This window comes from Mytilus californianus, unplaced genomic scaffold, assembly GCF_021869535.1.
Source record: "Mytilus californianus isolate M0D057914Y unplaced genomic scaffold, xbMytCali1.0.p SCAF_3, whole genome shotgun sequence".
Lineage (NCBI taxonomy): Eukaryota > Metazoa > Mollusca > Bivalvia > Mytilida > Mytilidae > Mytilus > Mytilus californianus.
This window is the reverse complement of record NW_026262679.1, coordinates 9730647-9754815: the sequence shown is the minus strand read 5'-3', so window position 1 is coordinate 9754815 and position 24169 is coordinate 9730647. Positions and strand designations below refer to the sequence as shown.

The 24169-nt window shown below is 32.0% G+C and overlaps 1 protein-coding gene across 1 annotated transcript in view; it reads right to left on the bottom strand.

Annotated features, from left to right (window-relative positions):
• Positions 1–20008, bottom strand: part of LOC127733371 (serine/threonine-protein phosphatase 6 regulatory ankyrin repeat subunit C-like) — a 31116-nt gene extending 11108 nt beyond the window's left edge. The window contains exons 1-3 of the mRNA XM_052242742.1: positions 19634–20008; positions 11161–11381; positions 706–979 (exon numbers count right to left, since the gene is read on the bottom strand). Coding sequence (XP_052098702.1) covers positions 706–979; positions 11161–11381; positions 19634–19850 — 712 coding nt within the window. The 5' untranslated portion in view covers positions 19851–20008. The remainder of the gene's footprint in view (positions 1–705; positions 980–11160; positions 11382–19633) is intronic.
• Between the last annotated feature and the right edge of the window lie 4161 nt (positions 20009–24169).

The window sequence follows — 24169 nt, the reverse complement described above, 5'->3', positions numbered from 1 at the left end:
TAAGTAAAAAAAGTCTTATTTTCTTCTTTTCTTGAATTTCTCTTGACTACATTGCTCTCCTGGAGTGATTAATTGTCTGTCATTATTAGTTGTCTTTACTATTTATAAAAGCATAATTTCATGGACAATGAAAATCTCATTTGTCTGTAATCTTCAAAATACTGCTAATTTACAAGCCTCCAGGGAGCAATTTTTGGAGGCCTTGCACAGTTACTTAACATCTGTGCGCAATAGACTTCTTTGTTTAGTTCTTGAAATAAAAGGTTGAACTCTAATTAATTAGCAAACCAGGAAAATATTGTAAAGGCATGTTTTGACCTCCCAAAGCTTGAGAATTTAAGGGGTAGTAAAAAAAATTTACTTGTATAAGTAATTTTTTGTAGAAGATTAAGGGGAAATTATTCAAATATTGAAATTAAGATAAAAATCATACAAATTTACTTAAACAAGTAAATATTACTTACATCTTCAAGTAAATAAAATTGACTTGTACAAGTATTGCCCCTGACTGGCATACAAGGTATGAAGTATCCAAGTCTTCTACATACTGAAATATAAAGCTAAATAGAAAGTTTCCACCACCGCCTCTGGATAATAATCCCTATGTCCCGCATACTGCGACTTTCTTCGCAGGGGAGACAAAAAATCGGATTTCTTAATAAAATGAAGGAGAAGATGTTCCCCAGGTCCCCTCCAACAGTTTACCTCTAATATTCCAAGGTACAGGATCCTTCTGAGCAATCTTTATTTCTTCCATTTCTTTTGTCATGACTGCATGGTTTTCTTGTAGTAATTCATGAGATTTTATGATTTCAGTATGTGACAGCTTTAGACTTTCAAATGAATCTTTCAGCTCCCGTATTTCTTTATCAGAATGCTTGATGTCCATCATTATTTCTTGTTTGGTTTGATCTAAAGGTTTGGTTTTCATATCATCACACTCCTGCTTCATTTGCTGTCCACCTAATCTTTCAATAGCCTGTAAAATATAGGATGATACTTTCACTTTAAACTCAAGTTGCACACAATATACATTATAATTGCAGTGTATGAAGTATTCTCCTTTTTGCATTCAAAACGGAGTTTGCATATATATCTCTAACAATACCTGGATAAAAGAACAATAAATGTCTAACATCTCAAGATAGTTGCAATCCCTATATGTGTACCTATTTTTAACTATGGATGTATTATTATTAATCTCATGGATTTCAAAGGAAGGGAGAAACCATTAATTTAAATACCTGAAAAATACAAATGTTTATAGATAAGGCTATTCCAGATTAAAACACACAAGGGGGGTAGTTAAAATTTCCATTCACAAAATTCTACGATAAATGCAAACATCCATATTAAACTAAATTGAGTGCATCCCCCCTCCCCCTCCATTATATAAATTTTAAAACAGCCTTACTTAGATACAAGAAATTAAACTAGAGGCTCTCAAGAGCCTGTGTCGCTCACCTGTATTTACTGATGCTTTGGAAATCATGTAAAATAAGGTTAAAATCATAATTAATAGTATTAGATATTAGATATTATAATGATATCTAAGATAATAACAAAAAACTGCAAAATTTTTGTAAAATTACTAACTCAGGGGCAGCAACCCAACAACGGGTTGTCGGATTCGTCTGAAAATTTCAGGGCAGATAAATCTAAATCTGATGAACTTTTTTGCCACCAGTCAGATTTGCTCTAAATGCTTTAGTTTCAGAGATATAAACCAAAAACTGCATTTTACCCCAATGTTCTATTTTTAACCAAGTCGGCCATGATGGTTAGAAGGCGGGGTCATCGGACAAATTTTTCAAAGTAGATACCCTAATAATGATTATGGCCAAGTATGGTTATATTTGTCTCAGTAGTTTCAGAGAAGAAGATTTTTGTAAAAGATTACAAAAATTTACAAAAAATTGTTAAAAATTGACTATTAAGGGCAATAACTCCTAAAGGGGTCGACTGACAATTTTGGTCATGACAACTTATTTGTAGATCTTACTTTGCTGAACATTATTGCTGTTTACAGTTTATCTCTAACTATAATAATATTCAAGATAATAACCAAAAACTGCAAAATTTCCTTAAAATTACCAATTCAGGGGCAGCAACCCAACAACCGGTTGTCAGATTTGTCTGAAAATTTCAGAGCATATAGATCTTGACCTGATAATCAGTTTTATCCTATGTCAGATTTACTCTAAATGCTTTGGTTTCAGAGATATAAGCCAAAATCTACATTTTACCCCTATGTTCTATTTTTAGCCATGGCGGCCATCTTGGTTGGTTGGTGGGGTCATCGGACACATTTTTTAAACTAGATACCCTAACAATGATTGTGGCCAAGTTTGGTTAAATTTGGCCAAGTGGTTTCAGAGGAGAAAATTTTTGTAAAAAGCTAACGACGACGGAGACGACACCGACGACGACAACGACGGACGACGGACGCCAAGTGATGAGAAAAGCTCACTTGGCCCTTCGGGCCAGGTGAGCTAAAAACAGCAAAATTACCTTAAAATTACCAATTCAGGGGCAGCAACCCAACAACGGGTTGTCCGATTCATCTGAAAATTTCAGGGCAGATAGATCTTGACCTGATAAACAATTTTACTTCATGTCAGATTTGCTTTAAATGCTTTGGTTTTTGAGTTAAAAGCCAAAAACTGAATTTTACCCCTATGTTCTATTTTTAGCCGTGGCGGCCATCTTGGTTGGTTGACCAGGTCACGCCACACATTTTTAAAACAAGATAACCAAATGATGATTGTGGCCAAGTTTGGTTTAATTTGGCCACGTAGTTTCAGAGGAGAAGATTTTTGTAAAAGATTACTAAGATTTACGAAAAATTGTTAAAAATTGACTATAAAGGGCAATAACTCCTAAAGGGGTCAACTGACCATTTCAGTCATGTTGACTTATTTGTTAATCTTACTTTGCTGAACATTATTGCTGTTTACAGTTTATCTCTATCTATAATAATATTCAAGATAATAACCAAAAACAGCAAAATTTCCTTAAAATTACCAATTCACGGGCAGCAACCCAACAACAGGTTGTTCGATTCATCTGAAAATTTCAGGGCAGATAGATCTTGACCTAATAAACAATTTTACTTCATGTCAGATTTGCTCTAAATGCTTTGGTTTTTGAGTTATAAGCCAAAAACTGCATTTTACCCCTATGTTTTATTTTTAGCTGTGGCCGCCATCTTGGTTGGTTGGCCGGGTCACGCCACACATTTTTTAAACTAGATACCCCAATGATGATTGTGGCCAAGTTTGGTTTAGTTTGGCCCAGCTGTTTCAGAGGAGAAGATTTTTGTAAAAGATAACTAAGATTTACGAAAAATGGTTAAAAATTGACTATAAAGGGCAATTACTCCTAAAGGGGTCAACTGACCATTTCGGTTATATTGACTTATTTGTAAATCTTACTTTGCTGAACATTATTGCTGTTTACAGTTTATCTCTATCTATAATAATATTCAAGATAATAACCAAAAACAGCAAAATTTCCTTAAAATTACCAATTCAGGGGCAGCAACCCAATAACGGGTTGTCCGATTCATCTGAAAATTTCAGGGCAGATAGATCTTGACCTGATGAACAATTTTACCCTATGTCAGATTTGCTCTTAATGCTTTGGTTTTTGAGTTATAAGCTAAAAACTGCATTTTACCCCTATGTTCTATTTTTAGCCGTGGCAGCCATCTTGGTTGGTTGACCGGGTCACGCCACACATTTTTAAAACTAGATACCCCAATGATGATTGTGGCCAAGTTTGGTTAAATTTGGCCCAGTAGTTTCAGAGGAGAAGATTTTTGTAAAAGTTTACGGACGACGGACGACGGACGCAGGACGACGGACGCAAAGTGATGAGAAAAGCTCACTTGACCTTTCAGGTCAGGTGAGCTAAAAAGGTAAGGAAAAAATGTAGCAAAATCTTACGCAATCATGAGAATTGTTACCTTAAAACATTGTATTTTATATTAACAACATATGCATCTAAAAGGAAATAACTCTATTAAGGAATCTGCTGACAATTTTGATGGATTGACAGTCAAAATTGACATTCTAAGCATTTGCATCCGTTTCCTAAATTTTAGTGATATTGCAGAACAATTTGCATTTACATTTATGTCCTATTTTTAGTTATGGTGGCCATGTTGATCGAAAGATGGTAATATAATTTGTAAATAAAAAACTTGGACACATTAACATGATTAAGGATCATTCAAATTCAATTCAATTTAGTTTCAATTAGTAAAAGATATTTGAAACAAAAATGCAAATTTTAAAGATAAAATACTCCTTGAAGGACAACAACTATAAACAGTAAATTTTTTTGGTCAGGTTTATTGTTTTGTAAATAAATCAGGACTTTTGGTCATAGTGTCTGAATTGTTTTACATTTCGTCATGACATGGCCTTTTATATCTTGATCCTGTTGCAATGAGGTATGGGTTTTACTGGTTGTTGAATGCCATACACAGACCTGAAGTAGCTAACATCCAAGCCATTTGGACTCTTGCAGATAGTTTCCTCATTGACAAGCATCAATGGTATCTTTGATGTGTTTTTGTACTTATATTGAGTGGTCAGTGGTATCTTTGATGCGTTTTTTTACTTTTAATAGTGAATGGTCAGTATTATCTATGATGCGTTCTAGTACTTATAGTATGGAGTGGTCAATGATATCTTTGATGTGTTTTTCTACTTTTAATAGTGAGTGGTCAATGTTATCTATGATGCGTTCTAGTACTAATAATATGGAGTGGTCAATGTTATCTATGAAGCAATCTAGTACTAATAATAGTGAGTGGTCAATGTTATCTATGATGCTTCTAGTACTAATAATATGGAGTGGTCAATGGTATCTTTGGTGTGTTTTTGTATACTTATAGGTTGCACTTTGTAAATACAGCGGTTTGACCTTTGAAATCAAAGTAGTGCATATGAACTTTCCATTTTAGGATATAATTTTTTATGAAACTTCATAGTAAAAGTGGCACAGTCTTAGCCATAAAAGGAGTTCCTATGGGAAATTGCATTGTTTATATTTACAGAAGTGCAATCTATATTGGGTGAAAAAAGAGATCATGTAGAATTTCACCAAATCTTGAAATAACAAAAATTAAAGAATTGTTTCCAATAACTTCCTGTAATGGTTAATCGATCGGCTATATCTGGGACATAATATATCCATTTTGACTAATCATCTCCCTAGACTAAGCATGTGAAATATCAGAATTTTATATTTATTTTACGAACTTACTATTCATGTCCTTGACTTGTGTAAATAAAATAAAATATTAGAAATTTGTTTCATTGTCCTTGTTTAATGACTTATCTTTTTTTCCTTCCAAATGCAGTTGTCCACTATTGGCGTATTATAGGACTTTTCAATAAAAAAAACCTAGAGTTTTAAAAGGGAGGGAGAGTAATAAGAAATGTCAACAAAAACAAGGTTCGTCTACAACACATGGTTTTAAAAATATCATAAGTAATCAGCATACTATGTTAACATTGCCTTTTTACTTGATTTTTTCAATTCCTGACAGACCGACGAACGGCGTTCTTGAGAGTGAAATAAGAAATTATAACTTTGTAAATGTTTACCTCTTGAAATAAATTTTAATATATTGAATATAGATACAGGAAACAAATTTGAACTTAAATATTTTATTTACATATATGATGTATTAAACATCGTTGTATTAAAGAAATGTATGAATTGGCCGATCTTCTTGAAAATATGCTATTTTGACAGTTATGAATTCAGTCTCACTGAGAAAAAAAAAATTTAGTATTTCAACAAATTCAAGTAATAGTTGCAATCGTTTTAAGACTGAATATTGGGACTGTCTCAAGTATTGTTTTATAATTTGTTTAAAAGAAAAAGTGTTTTGCGCTTTACGCATTTCATATGGTAGTCCGTTCCATAAGACTGATCCAGAATAAGCAAAAATTTTTTAAACAGTTCAGTTTTTGGCTTAGGAACTATCAAATTACCTTGAGTAACACCCCTTAAAGCATAAGGATTATTAACAGATATAAGTTGAAACTTTTGAAGTAGATACTGTGGTGTTTCTTTCCGCATACATTTATATAGCAGTAAATATTTGTGGTATTTGATTCTGTTTTCTACTGTCATCCATCCAAGTTCTTTAAATAAGGGGGCTGATGGGGATAAAGGGTCTGCATCAAGAATTAATCTTGCTGCTCTTTTTTGAAGTTTTAATATTCTTACTATCCCTTCATTTTTACATTCTCCCCAAACAATACAGCAGTAATCAATGAGTGACAGAATATACCCATTATAGTATGCTTTCCTGGCATTAATATCTAAAAATTTCTTTAATTTAGAAAGAAGGTATATTCTTGATGAAATGCTAGCACAAATTTGATCAATTTGATTTGTCCAGCTAAGTGTGCTGTCAATTTTAACAGCTAATAATTTTTCACATGATGAATTTTGTAGTGTTTCTGAATTTATTAGTAAATTTGGTTGAAAAGATTGAGTTGATAACTTCTGACTTGTTCCAGTAACCAAACATTTTGTTTTTTTTGTATTGATGAACATATTATTCATTTTGCACCATTCTTCAACTCTTCATAAATCTTCTGGTACATCATCATGTAAATTTTCTATGTTTTTCCCGGATTTATGAAGAGTAGTATCATCAGCATACAAGTCTGTTTTACAATTTTTAATGCAAAGGGGAAGGTCATTTATAAATAAGACAATTAATAGAGAACCTAGTATAGATCCTTGGGGGACACCAAATTTCCAATCTATTTTTATCAGAATTAACATTGCAAATGTTTACTTGCTGTGTTCTATTACTTAGGTATGACCTGAAATAACCTACTGCAGACTCACTGAATCCGTAAATAGCAAGCTTTAAGCAAAGAATGTCATGATCTACAAGATCAAATGCTTTTTTGAAGTCCAACAGTAATTGCTAGGTTTAAATTACCATCATTCATTTCTTTCAGCCATTTGTCAATGATATCAATAAGTGCAGTTTGACAAGAATGATGTGGCCTGAAACCTGATTGTGTAGGATGTTAAAGTTTAAATTTAGACAAGTACTTGTACATGTTATTTGAGACATGCCTTTCTAATACTTTTGATAGAGATGGAAGAACAGATATGGGTCTGTAATTTGTTGCTATGGAATGGAAAGTTCACATGCACTACTTTCTTTTGCATAGGTCAAAACATAGGGCTGTGCGGCATATTTTAAACATTTATGTGCCTCAAACTTCTAAGAGTTTAAACTTATACTAAAATTCTGTATTACCCCTCTCTTTACCTGGAGTCTTCCTGACAATTCAATTTGACTGCTACCCAACTGTCTTTATACTGGTAAAATTCCAAAGTTGTGTCTCTATGAGATGAAACATGGAGATCACATGTGGGAACCAGTTAAGTAAACAAAACAAAATATCTATGAATATTAAGTATTTCCCCAAAAGAGGCATTGTTTGTGAATCAGCTATATTTACAAAGTGCGACATATAAGAAGTTTATTTATGGTTTCAGTAATACATGTATTGGGGTTTTTTTGATGATCTTTTATTGCTGAAAGTTTATAGGCAGAAATGCTAATTGATGATAACTCCCATTGGTGGATGCTCAAACTATTTTAAATACAGAAGGAATAAAATGCTCCGCTGGGCGCAGCTTGATACAACCGCAGACGTCGAACCCTGAACAGTTGGGGCAAGTATGGACACAACATTCAAGCTTGATACAGCTCTGAATTTGGATTGTGATTAAATATTTGACACAGCATAGGTTTCTGACACAGAATAAATGTGGTCTAAGAATTTAAATTTTTTTAATTTACCTATTATGGTCCAATATCCAAAATTTAAATACATACACCGTTAGATTCAGCATATCAAAGAACCCCAAGAATTCAATTTTTGTTAAAATCAAACTTAGTTTAATTTTGGACCCTTTGGACCTTAATGTCGACCAATTTGGAAACGGGACCAAAAATTAAGAATCTAAATACACGGTTAGATTCAGCATATCAAAGAACCCCAATATTTCAATTTTTGATGAAATCAAACCATATCATTATTATTTGCTTTTATATATAAATCAGAAATAACCAACTTAAAATGGAAAATTTTAAAGAAAAAAAAAAAAGGAAAAAAAGGAAATAAAATAAAAAAAGGGAAAAAAAATCCCCCCCCCCCCAATTTTTTGAACCCCCTTATGATTCATCACCCCCAAACTCAATCCCAGCCTTCCCTTTGTGGTATGGTACCTTGCAGTACAATTTCAGAGAGATCCATACACTTGAACACAAGTTATTGTCTGGAAACTGTAAAAATGCTTGTTTTTTGGCCCCGAATTCCTAAACGTTTAGAACAATTACCCCCAAACTCAAACCCAACTTTCACTTTGTAATATGGAATCCATACACTTACACACAAGTTATTGTCCTGAAACTAGAAAAATGCTTGTTTTTTGCCCCTAATTCCTAAAATTTTGAGGCAATTACCCCCAAAATCAATCCCAGCCTTCCCTTTGTGGTATGGTACCTTGCAGTACAATTTCAGAGAGATCCATACACTTGAACACAAGTTATTGTCTGGAAACTAGAAAAATGCTTATTTTTGGCCCCTTATTCCTAAGCGTTTTGGGCAATTACCCCCAAACTCAATTCCAGCTTTCTCTTTGTGATATGGAACCTTGTAGTACAATTTCAGAAAGATCCAAACACTTACACACAAGTTATTGTCATGAAACTAGAAAAATGCTTGTTTTTTGCCCCTTTTTTGGCCACTAATCCCTAAAATTTTGAGGCAATTACACCCAAAATCAATCCCAGCATTCCCTTTGTGATATGGAACCTTGTGGTACAATGTCAGAGAGATCCATACACTAACACACAAGTTATTGTCTGGAAGTTACAAAAATGCTTATTTTTGGCCCCTTTTTGACCCCTAATTCCTTAACTGTTGGTACCATAACCCCCAAAATCAATCCCAACCTTTCTTTTGTGGTATTGAACCTTATGGTAAAATTTCATAGAGATCCATTCTCTTAAATCAAAGTTATTGTGCGAAAACCAATGTGTCTTCGGACGACGACAACGACGCCAACGTCATACCAATATACGACTGCAAAATTTGTTTGCAGTCGTATAAAAATTCTATCAGTTTAAAAAACTTTTCAAGGAATTGTTTATAAGTTGTACATTTGGTGGTAAAATTTCTTGGACACAAATCTAAGGTAATTTTAGTTCAAATTTCAATTTCAAATATTTATTGTCATATAAACTTTAAACAATAAGAGTTTGTGACAGATACAAAATAAGTAGACAATATAACTGAAATTCACATATATATATATACACAATCATTTAATAACAGTAAATAGTCCAGTGTCTGCTGTCCTCAGTTCTAAAGACTTTTTGATGTAGGACCCCAATTTATTTACTTGTGATGGTGTTGATGGATTGAGAATAAAAATCACCTTTTCTTCATCAGACAAATTTTTAACAGAAAAATTTAATTCCAAATTATAAAAAAAAATGGTTCTCAGTTCCCTATTTAATTCACAATCTAATAAAAAATGTTTTTCATCTTCTACCGAATATGTTACATTTAACATGTTTAAGGCATAATCTCTGCTCTCTAGGAATATTAGAATGTCTTCCTTTTTCTATAAATTAAGTTATGGTCACTAATTCTTAGTTTTGTTATTAATTTTCTTTATGTAAAGTTTGGTGTTCTTAGTCTTCAAAAAATAGATTTGGTTTAACATGTTTAAGGTTCTTATATAAGTAAAGTTTACTTTTTTCATCAATTTTTGGCATCTTATTATGAATTAAATTTTCAAAGTAGTTTTTATTAGAGCTTGTTTTTATATAACCTTTAAATAAATTATTTATTTTGAGGTCTGAACTAGTATCTTGTTGTATTTGTGTTATATCTAAATTAAGTTCACATAAAATATTTTTTACATAGGTAAACCAGGAGTATACTCGTTCTGTGTCTAAATTTTTACTAAACATGTAAGCTTCTTTCAAAAGAGGATTTAACTTACAACACTCAAGTCTCTTTAAATATAATAAAGTTTGTGTTTAAATATCAAATTCTATAGAAAGTCTCCCCAATTCAGCTCTAGTTTCAAGATTAGATGCATTCTTTCTAGTTCCCAGTAAAAATTTACAAAACTCCAAATGTAATTTTTCAATTGGACTTTTTTCATCAAAACTTAAAATGTCTACTTCTTTTCCAGAATTTAAAGCTGTATTTTCTGCTCTAAAAAGAGATATATGTGTGTCTAAATATGTTACTTCAGAGTTGTATATCAAGTATAAATTTACATTCAAATAGTTTAAAATTTTTCAAAATTTAATATTATGGCAGATATATATGCTGATATTACAAAATGTGTCTGGCAGTGACCTTATCATAATTATGTATGGCTGTTCATGTTTGATGGCAGTAAAAATATTAAATAGTTCTTATAGAGTATCAAAGTACCATTTCCCAAAAGATTAGTAGCAATCCTTAACATAATTTCTTTTTTAATTTTCCCCTTGATTAATTTGGCAATATGTTCTATTCTTAGAGATGATGTCAGTTGTGTTATATCATGGTTGTTGACCAGAATTTCTGAAGAAACTATGTTTTCAACTATGTCAATAGCACTAGATGCTTAGCAGGGTTATCACATTAAACTTTTAGATTCTTTTGGCTGAAATTTGTGGACTTTGAAAAAAGTCTTTGATGGATAACATGTTCACTTGCTGTTTATGTCTTTATCTACAATGAATATAGATCATAGACATATATGTAGTATGTATAATTTGCAAAAGGGTGGAAGAAATTCACTGTTTAAGAATCTAAAGGACTATTGGTTATTTTATTGTTCTTTCCCCAAAATGAAAATAACTTCAAGTAATAGGTTGAACAACGTTTTGGTGTACACACAATTCATCAGATTCCAAAATGGTGATTTAGCCATTTTGTTTTTTTTTTACAACATATTCTATCAAACATTAAAGACAAAATTTCTTAACAAACCAATAACTGCTTTTTTATTAATGTGTTTATATGCAATTTTGTTCTTTATGCCTTTGACCAAGTTTCCCAAAGATCAATGAAAGAAAAATTGATATATACATACACTAGTTATATCATTCCATGCCATTGTAAAGAATGTAATGCCTATTTTGCCATCATTCACATGAGCCAGGTAATTCCTGTAGTGTTTAAGTCTTGCTAAATCTGCAGCTGGTGTGGTTTCCATGCCACCTGGTAAACAATCAAATCCAAAAAGTGGAGGAGTCATTGGAGTCAACTTCCTCAGTAATGTTGTCATCAGAGTCACATCAAAATTTTTAGAATCTGGATAAAAAATAAGATAATAAAAGTACCGGTAATAAGAGTAGAAACATAAGAAAAACTTGTTTATACAAATCATAAAATTACATTACTTTATTATAGATTTTTCTATAGGAATTGTACTGTTATTTATTGATTTAATTCTTGAACATGATACACAGTCAGGTGTATTACCCAATTTAATTAAAATTAAATCTCTGCACTCCATGCACTCACTCATATGATAGGTCGCTGCGCAAAAAAAAAATGTGGTAAAAATCATCTTTCAGGGGCAATAACTCCTATAAGGTATCAATTTACAATTTCGGTAATTGTACTTTTTTGTAGGTCTTACTTTGCTGAATATTTTTGCCATTCAAATCTGTCAATCTGTCAGATTACTGATTACTGATTACTTTCAATGTAATTGATTAAATTACAATTACTTTGTCAATTGTAGGATTAAATTAAATTAATGATTACACCATTTCTCAAAGTAACTAAATAAATTAATGATTACATTGGCAAGTAATCATGATTACATCTGATTGCAATGAATTTCAAAATAACCCATTTGAATGATGTTAATTAAATAAAGGATATAACTGTCATAACTGTAGCACTTTTTGAGAAAGGATTTTATGTGATATGTTATCAAATAATAACCTCAAACTTCATCAATTTAATAAACCACAAAGATTCACAACATATACACATGAACAATTTGTCACTGGTTATGGTCCAGAACACAGGTAAAAACTGCTGATATGAAATCACTATGCATATGGCCAGTCTTGAGCAGATTTTTGTGCAGGACTTTTGGAATGAGGGAAAATAAATTTCTATACCAGTGAGTTTTACTAATAATACACAAGTCATTTCTACCTTTCACCATGTAATGATGTCCTAACAAATTACATGTATATCCATATTTTCCATCTTTTATAATATATACATTTATTAATTATGAATAATTAAAAAAAAGTCTATTTAAGACATGATATATTGACCATAAACACAATCTGAATTTTTTTTCACTTTAATCAGAATGTAACCAAAAAGTAATCAGAATTACCATGATTACAAGGTATTTTAAAAAGTAATTGATTAAATTTAAATTACATGTAATCAGATTTTTGGCTGATTAATGATTACATGATTACTTGAAAAATTGTAATAGATTACAGCTGATTAATGATTACATGATTACTTGAAAAATTGTAATCCATTACAGCTGATTAATGATTACAATTACATTTACCCCAAGCCTGCTATCTATCATAGTTTCTGCAAAAAAAATAAAAACATGAAAAGTATTGTCTTTCAAAGGTACGTACTAACTGCTATCTCCTATAAGGGTTGTATTGACAACTTCAGTCTAGTTGATTAAATTGTAGGTTTTACTTTGCTGAACAATTTTGCCATTCAAATCTGTCTATCTATCGTAGTTTCTGAAAAAACAGAGTTCCAATGTCCCCTGCATTGCACATATTTTATCTATCCAAGGTATAAGGGCAATAACTAAAAAAAAATCTTTTTTTCTTTCTTTTTTAAAACAATTTATAAATATCTTAGAGAAATGAAGGCTATTTCAGAGCAAATGCAATGCAATTTCCATTATAATTAAATTTTCCTAATATTTAATCGGCACTCAGATTTTTCTAACTTGTCAAAGACATTGATGATATAAACCTATAATATAAATTTTATTAAAATCTGGAAATAATTGTACACATTAGAGCACTCATATTAAAGGCAATTTTCCATTTAATTAATGTTTCCAAGGGGCATAACTCTTTTAAAAACTATTGATCAGCACTGATTTTCGAACTCGTCAAAGACATTGCAGCATTTGCTGATATAAAACTATGATATAAGTTTCATAAAATTCTGGCAAGAATTGTACACATGAAAGCGCTAATATTGCAATTTTCAATATAATCAATATTTCCAACGGGAATAACTCTTTTAAATATGATTGATCGGCACTGATTTTCAAACTTGTCTAAGACATTGCTTATATAAACCTATGAGTATGATATAAGTTTCATAAAAATCTGACAAGAATTGTACACATGAGAGGGCTAACAATGCAATTTTCCATATAATTATTGTTTCTTAGGGGCATCACTCTTTTAAAAATATTTAATCGGCACTGATTTTCGAACTCGTCCAAGACATTGCTAATATAAAACTATGATATAAGTTTCATAAAAATCTGGCAAGAATTGAACACATGAGAGCGCTAACGATGCAATTTTCCATATAATTAATGTTTCCAAGGGGCATAACTCTTTTAAAAAAAATTTATCGGCACTGATTTTCGAACTTGTCCAAGACATTGCTAATATAAAACTATGATATAAGTTTCATAAAAATCTGGCAAGAATTGTACATAAGAGAGCGCTAACGTAGCAATTTTCCATATAATTAATGTTTCCAAGGGGCATAACTCTTTTAAAAATAATTGATCAGCACTGATTTTCGAACTCATCCAAGACATTGCTGATATAAACCTATGATATAAGTTTTATAAAAATCAAGCAAGAACAGTACATGTGAGAGCGCTAACAAGACCAGACGGACGGACGCCCGGTATTTCTTATTTTCAAGATAATAACAACAAGAGTGCACACGCTGAAATGTCTCACCTTCTTTACTAATCATTGATATTATGTTGATAGTCTTAAATATAAAGCTTTATTACAACTGTCACATAAACTTAAAATTAACCAAGTAAAATAAACATTGACCAATGAACCATGAAAATGAGGTCAAGGTCAGATGAACCATGCTAGGCAGTCATTTACAGCTAACAATTCTTCCATACAACAAATATAGTTGCCCTATTGCTTATTGTTTAAGAAAAACAGACCAAAACACAAAAAACTTAACACTGAGCAATGAACCTTGAAAATGAGGTCAAGGTCAAATAAAACCTGCGTGAATGACATATAGATCATGAAATATTTCCATACACCAAATATAGTTGAACTATTGCATATAGTATTAGAAAAAAAGACCAAAACTCAAAAACTTAACTTTGACCACTGAACCATGAAAATGAGGTCAAGGCCAGATGACACCTGCCAGCTAGACATGTACACCTTACAATCATTCCATACACCAAATATAGTAGACCTATTGCATACAGTATAAGAAAAACAGACCAAAACACAAAAACTTAACTATAACCACTGAACCATGAAAATGAGGTCAAGGTCAGATGACACCTACCAGTTGGACATGTACACCTTACAGTCCTTCCATACACCGAATATACAAGACCTATTGCTTTATATAGTATCCGAGATATGGACTTGACCACCAAAACTTAACCTTGTTCACTGATCTATGAAATGAGGTCGAGGTCAAGTGAAAACTGTCTGACGGGCATGAGGACCTTGCAAGGTACGCACATACCAAATATAGTTATCCTATTACTTATAATAAGAGAGAATTTAACATTACAAAAAATCTTGACTTTTTTGTAGTCACTGAACCATGAAAATGAGGTCAAGGACATTGGACATGTGACTGACGGAAACTTCGTAGCATGAGGCATCCATATACAAAGTATGAAGCATCCAGATCTTCTACCTTCTAAATTATAAGGCTTTTAAGAAGTTAGCTAACGCCGCCACCGCCGGATCACTATCCCTATGTCGAGCTTTCTGCGACAAAAGTCGCAGGCTCGACAAAAAACTGAGACATTTCATAAAAAATTATTGTTTCAGGGTCAATAACTCCTAAAAGGGTCGTCTGAGAACTGAAACAAAAAAATTGTACTTGATCCTTACTGAGTTTTGTGGTAATGAATATTGTGTATAGGTTTCATAATGTTTGGCTGGGGAAAACTTCAGTTACAGAATGGAAACTAAAAAATTTTGCAATCTTTCTATTTATAAAGGGGCATAACTCAATAATGGTTAAAGTGACACTACCCAAATTCAACTTGATCTGTGTTTTATCAGTGGAAGTCATAATTAAACATTGCATTGTATAAAGCAATGATTGTAGTTGATTCAACTATAATCATGGTCAAAGGAAGATAACTCCAATTTTAAAAATATATTATATAAACTTGATATTAAGAAGAAAATAAAAATTTTGCATTTTTCCTTTTATAAAGGGGCATAACTCTAGATCGGTTAAAGTGACACCACCAAAATTCAAACTTGATCTGTGTTTTGTGGTAATAAGCATTGTGTATAAGTTTCATAACATTTGGTTGAGGCAAACTTAAGTTAGAGAACGGAAACTACAAATTTTGCAATATTTCCTTTTATAAAGGGGCATAACTCTAGATCGGTTTAAGTGACACCACCAAAATTCAAACTTGATCTGTGTTTTGTGGTAATAAGCATTGTGTATAAGTTTCATAACATTTGGTTGAGGCAAACTGAAGTTAGAGAACGGAAACCAATTTCGGGACGGACGTACGTACGTACGTACGTACAGACGGACAAGGGTAAAACTTAATGCCCCCTCCGCTACGGCGGGGGCATAAAAAGCAAAATGAGGATGTTAAATTTGATGTATGCCTTTTTGTGCTTCTTTGTTACATTTGTTTGTTTTTATAGTGATTAAGATGATAACACAATGTTGACTGCTGTACCCCTATTTTTGACATTTTTACCTATTGTGTCTGTTTGTCTTGTTCACTCATCATTGTCAATATAATGGAATTTGATGCGACTGTCATACAAGTGAGAGGTTTAGCTAGCAGGTTCAATCCACCATTTTTTACATAAGAAAATGCCTGTACCAAGTCAGGAATATGACAGTTGTTATCCATTCGTTTGATGTGTTTGAGCTTTTGATTTTGCCATTTGATTAGGGACTTTCCTTTTTGAATTTTCCTCGGAGTTTAGTATTTTTGTGATTTTACTGTTTACCAAATATTATTACTGTAAATTCAGAAATTATTGCGAGGTTTTTATTATTGCGACAAATGCGACAGAGTTGTAAACGCAATAATTTAAACTCGCATTTTGAAATATTTTATATGAACTACACAGGATTTTTCTCAAAATCGTAAAAATTAAAATCGCATTTAAGTCTAAAATGACAAAATCGCAATAATAAATGCACGCAATAATTTCTGAATTTACAGTATCCTATTACTCATAATAAGTGAGAAATTCACATGACAAAAAAAACTTCCTTTTTTTTCAAGCAGTTGCTGAACCATCACTACAAAAGTCAAAAAGTCTGAAAAGACCAGTTTTTGTCTGAATTTGCATGAATTTTTACTCGACATTCTTAATTTGTCTGAATAATTTTTAAAAATTCTTGACATAGTATGAATTTGTCTAATAAGGTTCTTGATTTTTCTTGACAAGTGCCTTGACAGTATGAACATTGTCTTAAAATTTCTCGACACTTCCTGTATCATCTGATAAGAGTCTGGATTAGTCTCGACCAATTCTTGACTGTCTTAAATTTGTCTCGATCTGTCTTGACATATTCTTGACATTCTTAATAATGTCTGAATATGTCTCGACATATTCTTGACATTCTAAATAATGTCTCGACACATTCTTGACAGTCTTAAATATGTCTTGACACTATCTCAACAGTATAAATTTCGCCTGAAATGTGAACAGACTTATTCTGCACTGTTTATGACATTCAATTGCTGTTATATACTCCTTTTTATTATGGCTAAACTAAACTTTGAAGAATCAAGGATTAATTTGGTATAGTAAGATACCCTTTTGGTGCAACTAAGTTGGAATACCCTGAATAATCCCCCATGTAGTTTAATTTTGATTTATTTTTATTAAACATTTAAGTAATTGTTTTCACTTGGAATATAAGTCGAAGGTATTGACAAACAGCATTTAGATTTTTGCCATTCGCAAAACTGCCCGTCAAATTTGCTTTACTAAAATAGGTGTCTTGTATCTCTTTTGGACCCCACAATTCATCTTTTGGGTTTGTGTGGCTAAAAAAAAGGGGGGGGGGGGGGCTTTCGTTTAGGTCAAAGAATTTGTTCCCATCTTGATTCAAAAACCTTATTCATTTTTTAGAACAACCCAAAAACATTTTTTATTCAAATTTGAGTGTTGAATTATATAATTTTTTATCAAAAATAAATATTTGTGATAACTCCTTCCTGAAAAGAAAAAAATGTTTAGATCTATATTATGCATGTCTGTTTGAGAACCATTTCATAAGACCGATGATTTCTATAGAAATCATTGATGGGACCCATTATAAATACATTTTTTTTATTATTCCTGGAGTAGATAATAATTTTCTTTTAATCTTTGGGAATTATTCAATTTGTTTTTTTGTTAAAATAATTAACTTCATAATTTTGATGAAGAAAATCCATTTCAATTCAATTTTTTTTCATCAAAATGTTGATTTTCATTTTCATCTATCAACAAACTTTTTAAATTGTAGTGGCATGGTCGGTCAACTGATAAGTTGTATGGCTGATTACAGGTAAAGCAATAACTTCTATTTGACAGTTGCGTGTACTCTGGGGTGTGGAATACCTTAATTTTATGGGGAACATCCTGTCCATGTGTAATACTTAATATATTCCAACAGATGACATTACACAAATTTTTCTTCTGTTAAATGAATGATTTGTATATCATCATAATTTGCTATTTATATAAACCACATTTTGGTATAATAATTATTTACCATATCAACATTGAATATTATGAATGTAGAATGAAATATGTCTACAGTATGATTGGTTTGAATCATTTAATTTATAAGATTTAGGAATCAAAATTTGTAATTATTTAAAAACCCACATTGAAATTCTTAATTGTTTAATATCAACACACCCACATTTGAATTATTTTATACTTTAGATTTCATAGCCATATTTGCATTTGTAAAAATATTTATATACCCAAATTTTCAATTATTTTACATGCCCAACTTTTATTTTTGTTGTAAAGAAGTGTAACTTGAAACAACAGTATATCATATAAAAAGAAATAAAGATTAAAGTTATATCATGAATATTGGTCATGATTTGTAAAACTCAGAACTGTCAAGTAAATTTAAGACAAAATTCAAAATGTTCAGAATATGTCAAGCCATACTGAGAAAAATTAAGAATGTCGAGAATATGTCGAGAAATTTCAAGACAGTATTCAAATGTCAAGAATTTGTCAAGAAATTTTAAGACCATATTCAGAATGTCGAGTAAATTTCATACAAATTTAATATAAATGAGAATTTGTCAAGAAAAATTAAGACACAAGTCATACTTTTGGAGAATGTCGAGTAAAAGTTCATGCAAATTAAGACAAAAACTGGTCTTTTCAGACTTTTAGACTTTTGTAATGCATGAAACTGAGGTCAAGGACAATAATGGAAATGTGACAGATGGAAACTTCGTAACATAAGGTATCTGTATACAAAGTATGAAGCATCCAGGTCTTCTACCTTCTGAAATATAAAGCTTTAAACAAGGAATTATATATTTGATTCTGGAAAATTGATAAGAAATGTATGATGAAAACTAACTCAACTACAATATAAATAGGGTTGGCCATGCACACATGGCTAAGGGGGTTAGTTAGTTCATACTGAAATATTAGTGAAAGTAAAATTAACCTTTAAGTAGCCATGCGCGCATGGCTATCCCTATTTAGTTGGATTAGTTTTCATCATATATTTCTCATCAATTTTCCAGAATTCAAAATTATTCCAGATTTAAATAATTCCTTGTTTTTATACAAATAGTTTACATCGCCGCCGCCGCTGGAACTGCAACTTTCGTCACAGGTGAGACAAAAATAAGGAGATGTGGTAGGATTGCCAATGAGACAACTATCAACCAAATTCAAATGAAGTGAATGTAAGTAACTATAGGCAACAGTACGGCCTTCAACAATGAGAAAAACCCATGCTGTATAGTTGTCTATAAAAGGCCTAGACATGAAAATTATGAAACATTCGAATTGAGAAAACTTAACAGTCTAATTTATAACAATACAATTTGCAAAAACCAAATATGACAGACATGAACTATAACGACAACCACTGAACTACAACATTTACAAGCTCCTGACTTGTGAAGGCACATAAAGATGTGGCGGGGTTAAACATGTTTGCTGGCGCCAAACCCTCCCCCTAACCTTGGACAGTGGTGTAATGTTCACTTTCTGCACAAGGATATTGTACAACAGAAAAAAAGTATGACAATGAAAAGTATATATATATGCAGCAGGGTTATGTGTATATTTACAGCGAATCCTTATATACATGATATTATAAAATTTTATTTCGGTATTTACCAGGAAATCTTTGAAACAGGAGGTTCCACTGCGATTGGTTGATTTTACCTTCTTTTTTCAACTCAAACAGTTTGTCATGTTCTTTCTTCAGAGAGGTATTTAAATGTGCTGGAGCAAACTCACAATCAAAAAGGGTTCTTACAGCACGTGGAGAAATTCCTGTCAGTAACAAACTCATTCGAACATAGTTTTCTTCATCTACAGAAAAAGATGCCATTGTAAAGTCTTCTTTATTCCTTGTACAAAATTAGGCAGAATATTATCACTGAAATGGTCGAAACCTATACATCATATTCATGGCTTTTAAGATGACATAGATCATGATCCCTGTCCTGTCTCTCTTATTGAGATTACCATTATCAAATCTAGTATATATTTCCTGAAAAAAATTAATCGTAAGTTAGCAAGCTCACATACATATATAAATTACGACTTTGCCTGTATCATATACATGATATATATGTACATGTAACCACCATTTCTCATAGATTTGATTTCAAGGAGTTTAATGGTGAAATAAATTTCTTCTTGATGTCTCACTGGTAACAATCTGCATTCATTTGCTACAAAAAATTGCAAAAACGGGTGTGAAGATGTAACATATTTCCCAAAAATTTGGCCAAAAGTAGAATTTCAATCCCTAAGAGTGATAACTTTTCTAGAACCAGTTACATGTATCCATCAATAGATCAAGTAAAAATCAAAACTCTCTCTTCTCATTTTTTTGTAAAATTGCATCAAAAAAGTTTGATTAGAAAACAAGTGTTTGTTAACACTACAAAAGAGAGGCAAAAGATACCAAAGGGACATTCAAACTCATAAGTCGAAAATAAACTGACAACGCCATGGCAAAAAAAAACAACCCAAAAGATCAAAATACAAACAAAACAGTACACAAAACACAACATAGAAAACTAAAGATTGCATGAGCAACATGAACCCCACCGAAAACCGTGGATGATCTCAGGTGCTCCGAAAGGGTAAGCAGATCCTGCTCCACATGTGGCAACCGTCGTGTTGCTCATGTAATTACAAACCCTGTGATAAGTCTAATTTGGTAGGTCAAGTTCGGGGGGAAGAGGAAGAGATTGTGGTAACGACAATTGGAACATTTCCGTCGTCATCTGTGAAATAGATATTCCATAACAGTCAACCAACTCGTGATGGTGCCTGTTAAATTTACGAAAAGATGATTTCAACTTCACCACTTGGAAATCTTTGTTTAATAGCATCCTTGTTACAAGATCTTCTGGACCTATGGCCAGTATTGATAGGTAAATACTGTCTTTTAAACAGAAAATAGTCAATAAAGCATAAAAAAAGACAATATTGATGTTCATATAAATCCACATTGAAGGATATATTATTCTTCAGCTATTCAAAAAAGAATTTTATTTCACAATACCTTTCGTATTTGAAAAATCCACCTTGTCAGAAATGCAAAACCACCAAACTAGTTATTGCTACCTCAGACGTATAAGGCATGACTGTGTGACCCAATTGCAGATAGAAACTCAGTTTGGCACAGACTTATAAAAATTAAATGGTAGCTCCCTTATAGTGTTAAATTTTGAAAAAAAATAATTTGATTGATAGCATCGAAAAACTTTTAAAAAATGTTTGCGCTTTGCGCGAAAAAAATTTCTGACTCAGACAAAAAACCATAACCCTCCCCTTGAAGTTAAATGGTTGCTCCCTTATCTGTTGGCTGTCAGTTGAAATATACAATAGGTTGTATCCATTTTTACCCATCAAAATACTTTTAAAAAGCTTTGTAGATGCATTTTAAATCAATTACTGATGATTGGAAAATTCTCACAAAATTGAGATTCAGTAATCATAAATTAAGAATTGAAACTGGCCTTCATGAACCCAAGTTCAACTCTTCAGGTAAATTGGAATATATCCCAAGATGCCAAAGACTTTGTAAATATTACAATTTGAACGTGATTGAGGATGAGCTCCATTTTGTATTGGAATGTCCTTTATAGAACATATGCCCCCGAAGCATTTATGAACCTCAGATACTCTATACAACGGGTTAATTCTCGCCATCTCATGTACTTAAGCTACATCCTACTACTATTGTCATCAGACACAGAACTTAACCCAGGTCCACCTAAATACCCATGCCAAATCTGTAGTAAAGCTGTCACCTGGAAACAGCGAGCAGTATACGTAGCATGTGACAACTGTAACTTGTGGTACCATGCCAAATGTATGGATATGAACACTATTGTTTATAAAGCTCTAGAGTCATCAAACTCATCTTGGACATGCTGTAACAATATTAATAATGCATATTAGGTTTCATCTTATAGATTATGTAATAAAATTATACTGTTCGCGATGAAAATTTCACTGTTCGGGGGTGTTGAAATTAGTGGGGGTTATTAAAATAATGATACTTAAAGAAGTGATTTTTTGGAAGGAAATTGAGGTATGATACTTAAACAAGTGATTTTTATGTAATTATCCTAGATTTAGTACAAGGTCATCACCTGACATGACCCGGTCATCCTATCAACACAGATGTTGGTTCTGATAATTTTAGAAACATAATTAGTCCCTGGATCATTAGTATTCTATATTTAAAGCTACAATAAAATTAAATCACTTAATCTAGTGATTAGTTTGTACTACTTAAATAGGTGATTATTAAAGAAAGACGACTCTTACTTCCAACCTTTATAGACATAATGTTACTTGAATCAGTGATTTAGAAAATCGCTCATTTAAGTAAGTCCCCTGACTGCTAGTAAGCATGGATGATAGTTGTTTAATTGGCAATCATACCATATCTCCTTATTTGTATAATGATCTGTATTCAACGACCTCAGGTACAAAAAAATAAATGTGAATAGTGTCCACATGTGGACACAGATGATGCCCCCGCTTGCATATCATATAGTTATTCAGGGACATAACTGAAGAACGGTAAAAGTGACGCTACCCAAATTTGAACTTGATCTGAGTTTTGTGGTAATAAGCATTGTGTGTAAGTCTCATAACATTTGGTTGAGGCTAACTTAAGTAGAGAACAGAAACTAAAAAAACTAAAGTCAGAAAACGGAAACAAAAAATTTGTACTTGATCTTAGTCTTGTGGTAATGAATATTGTGTATAGGTTTCATAATGTTTGGTTGGGGCAAACTTAAGTTACAGAATGGAAACTAAAAATTTTGCAATCTTTCAATTTATAAAGGGGCATAACTCAATAATGGTTAAAGTGACACTACCCAAATTCAACTTGATCTGTGTTTTATCAGTGGAAGTCAAAATTAAACATTGCATTGTATTAAGCATTGATTGTAGTTGATTCAACTATAATCATGGACAAAGGAAGATAACTCCAATTTTAATAAAATGCTCCGCAGGGCGCAGCTTGATACGACCGCAGAGGTCGAACCCTGAACAGTTGGGGCAAGTATGGACACAACATTCAAGCTTGATACAGCTTTGCATTTGGATTGTGATTAAATATTTGACACAGCATAGGTTTCTGACACAGAATGAATGTGGTCTAAGAACTTAAAAATTTTAAATTGGACATTCACCTATTATTGTCCAATATCCAAAATCTAAATACATGGTTAGATTCAGCATATCAAAGAACCCCAAGAATTCAATTTTTGATGAAATCAAACAAAGTTTAATTTTGGACCCTTTTGACCTCAATGTGGACAAAGTTGATAACGGGGCCCAAAAATCCAAAATCTAAATACATGGTTAGATTCAGCATATCAAAGAACCCCATATATTCAATTTTTGTTGAAAATCAAATAAAGTTTAATTTTGGACCCCGATTTGGACCAACTTGAAAACTGGGCCCATAATCAAAAATCTAAATACATGTTTAGATTCAGCATATCAAAGAACCCTAAGAATTCAATTTTTGTTAAAATCAAACTAAGTTTAATTTTGGACCCTTTGGACCTTAATGTAGACCAATTTGAAAACGGAACCAAAAATTAAGAATCTAAATACACTGTTAGATTCGGCATATCAAAGAACCCCAATAATTCAATTTTTGATGAAATCAAACAAAGTTTAATTTTGGACCCTTTGGACCTCAATGTGGACCAATTTAAAAACGGGGCCCAAAATCCAAAAACTAAATACACGGTTAGATACAGCATATTAAAGAACCCTAAGAATTCAAGAATAAAACCCCATTGAAATTGGTCAAGAAATAAGCAATTTATACGAAGACTCTTCTTTTGCACAATACTGTGCAATTAAATATTTCTTGCTATTGCGCAATACTGTACAATTGACAATTTCTTGCTATTGCGCAATATTGTGCTATTGGATATTTCTTGCTATTGCGCAATACTGTGCAATTGAAGATTTCTTGCTATTGCGCAATACTGTGCAATTGAAGATTTCTTGCTATTGTGCAATACTGTGCAATTGAAAATTTCTTGCTATTGCACAATACTTATTATATAATAATTTACACATCCTGTTTGGTGTGTATCTCCTACCATATCATTATTATTTGCTTTTAAATATAAATCAGAAATAACCAACTTG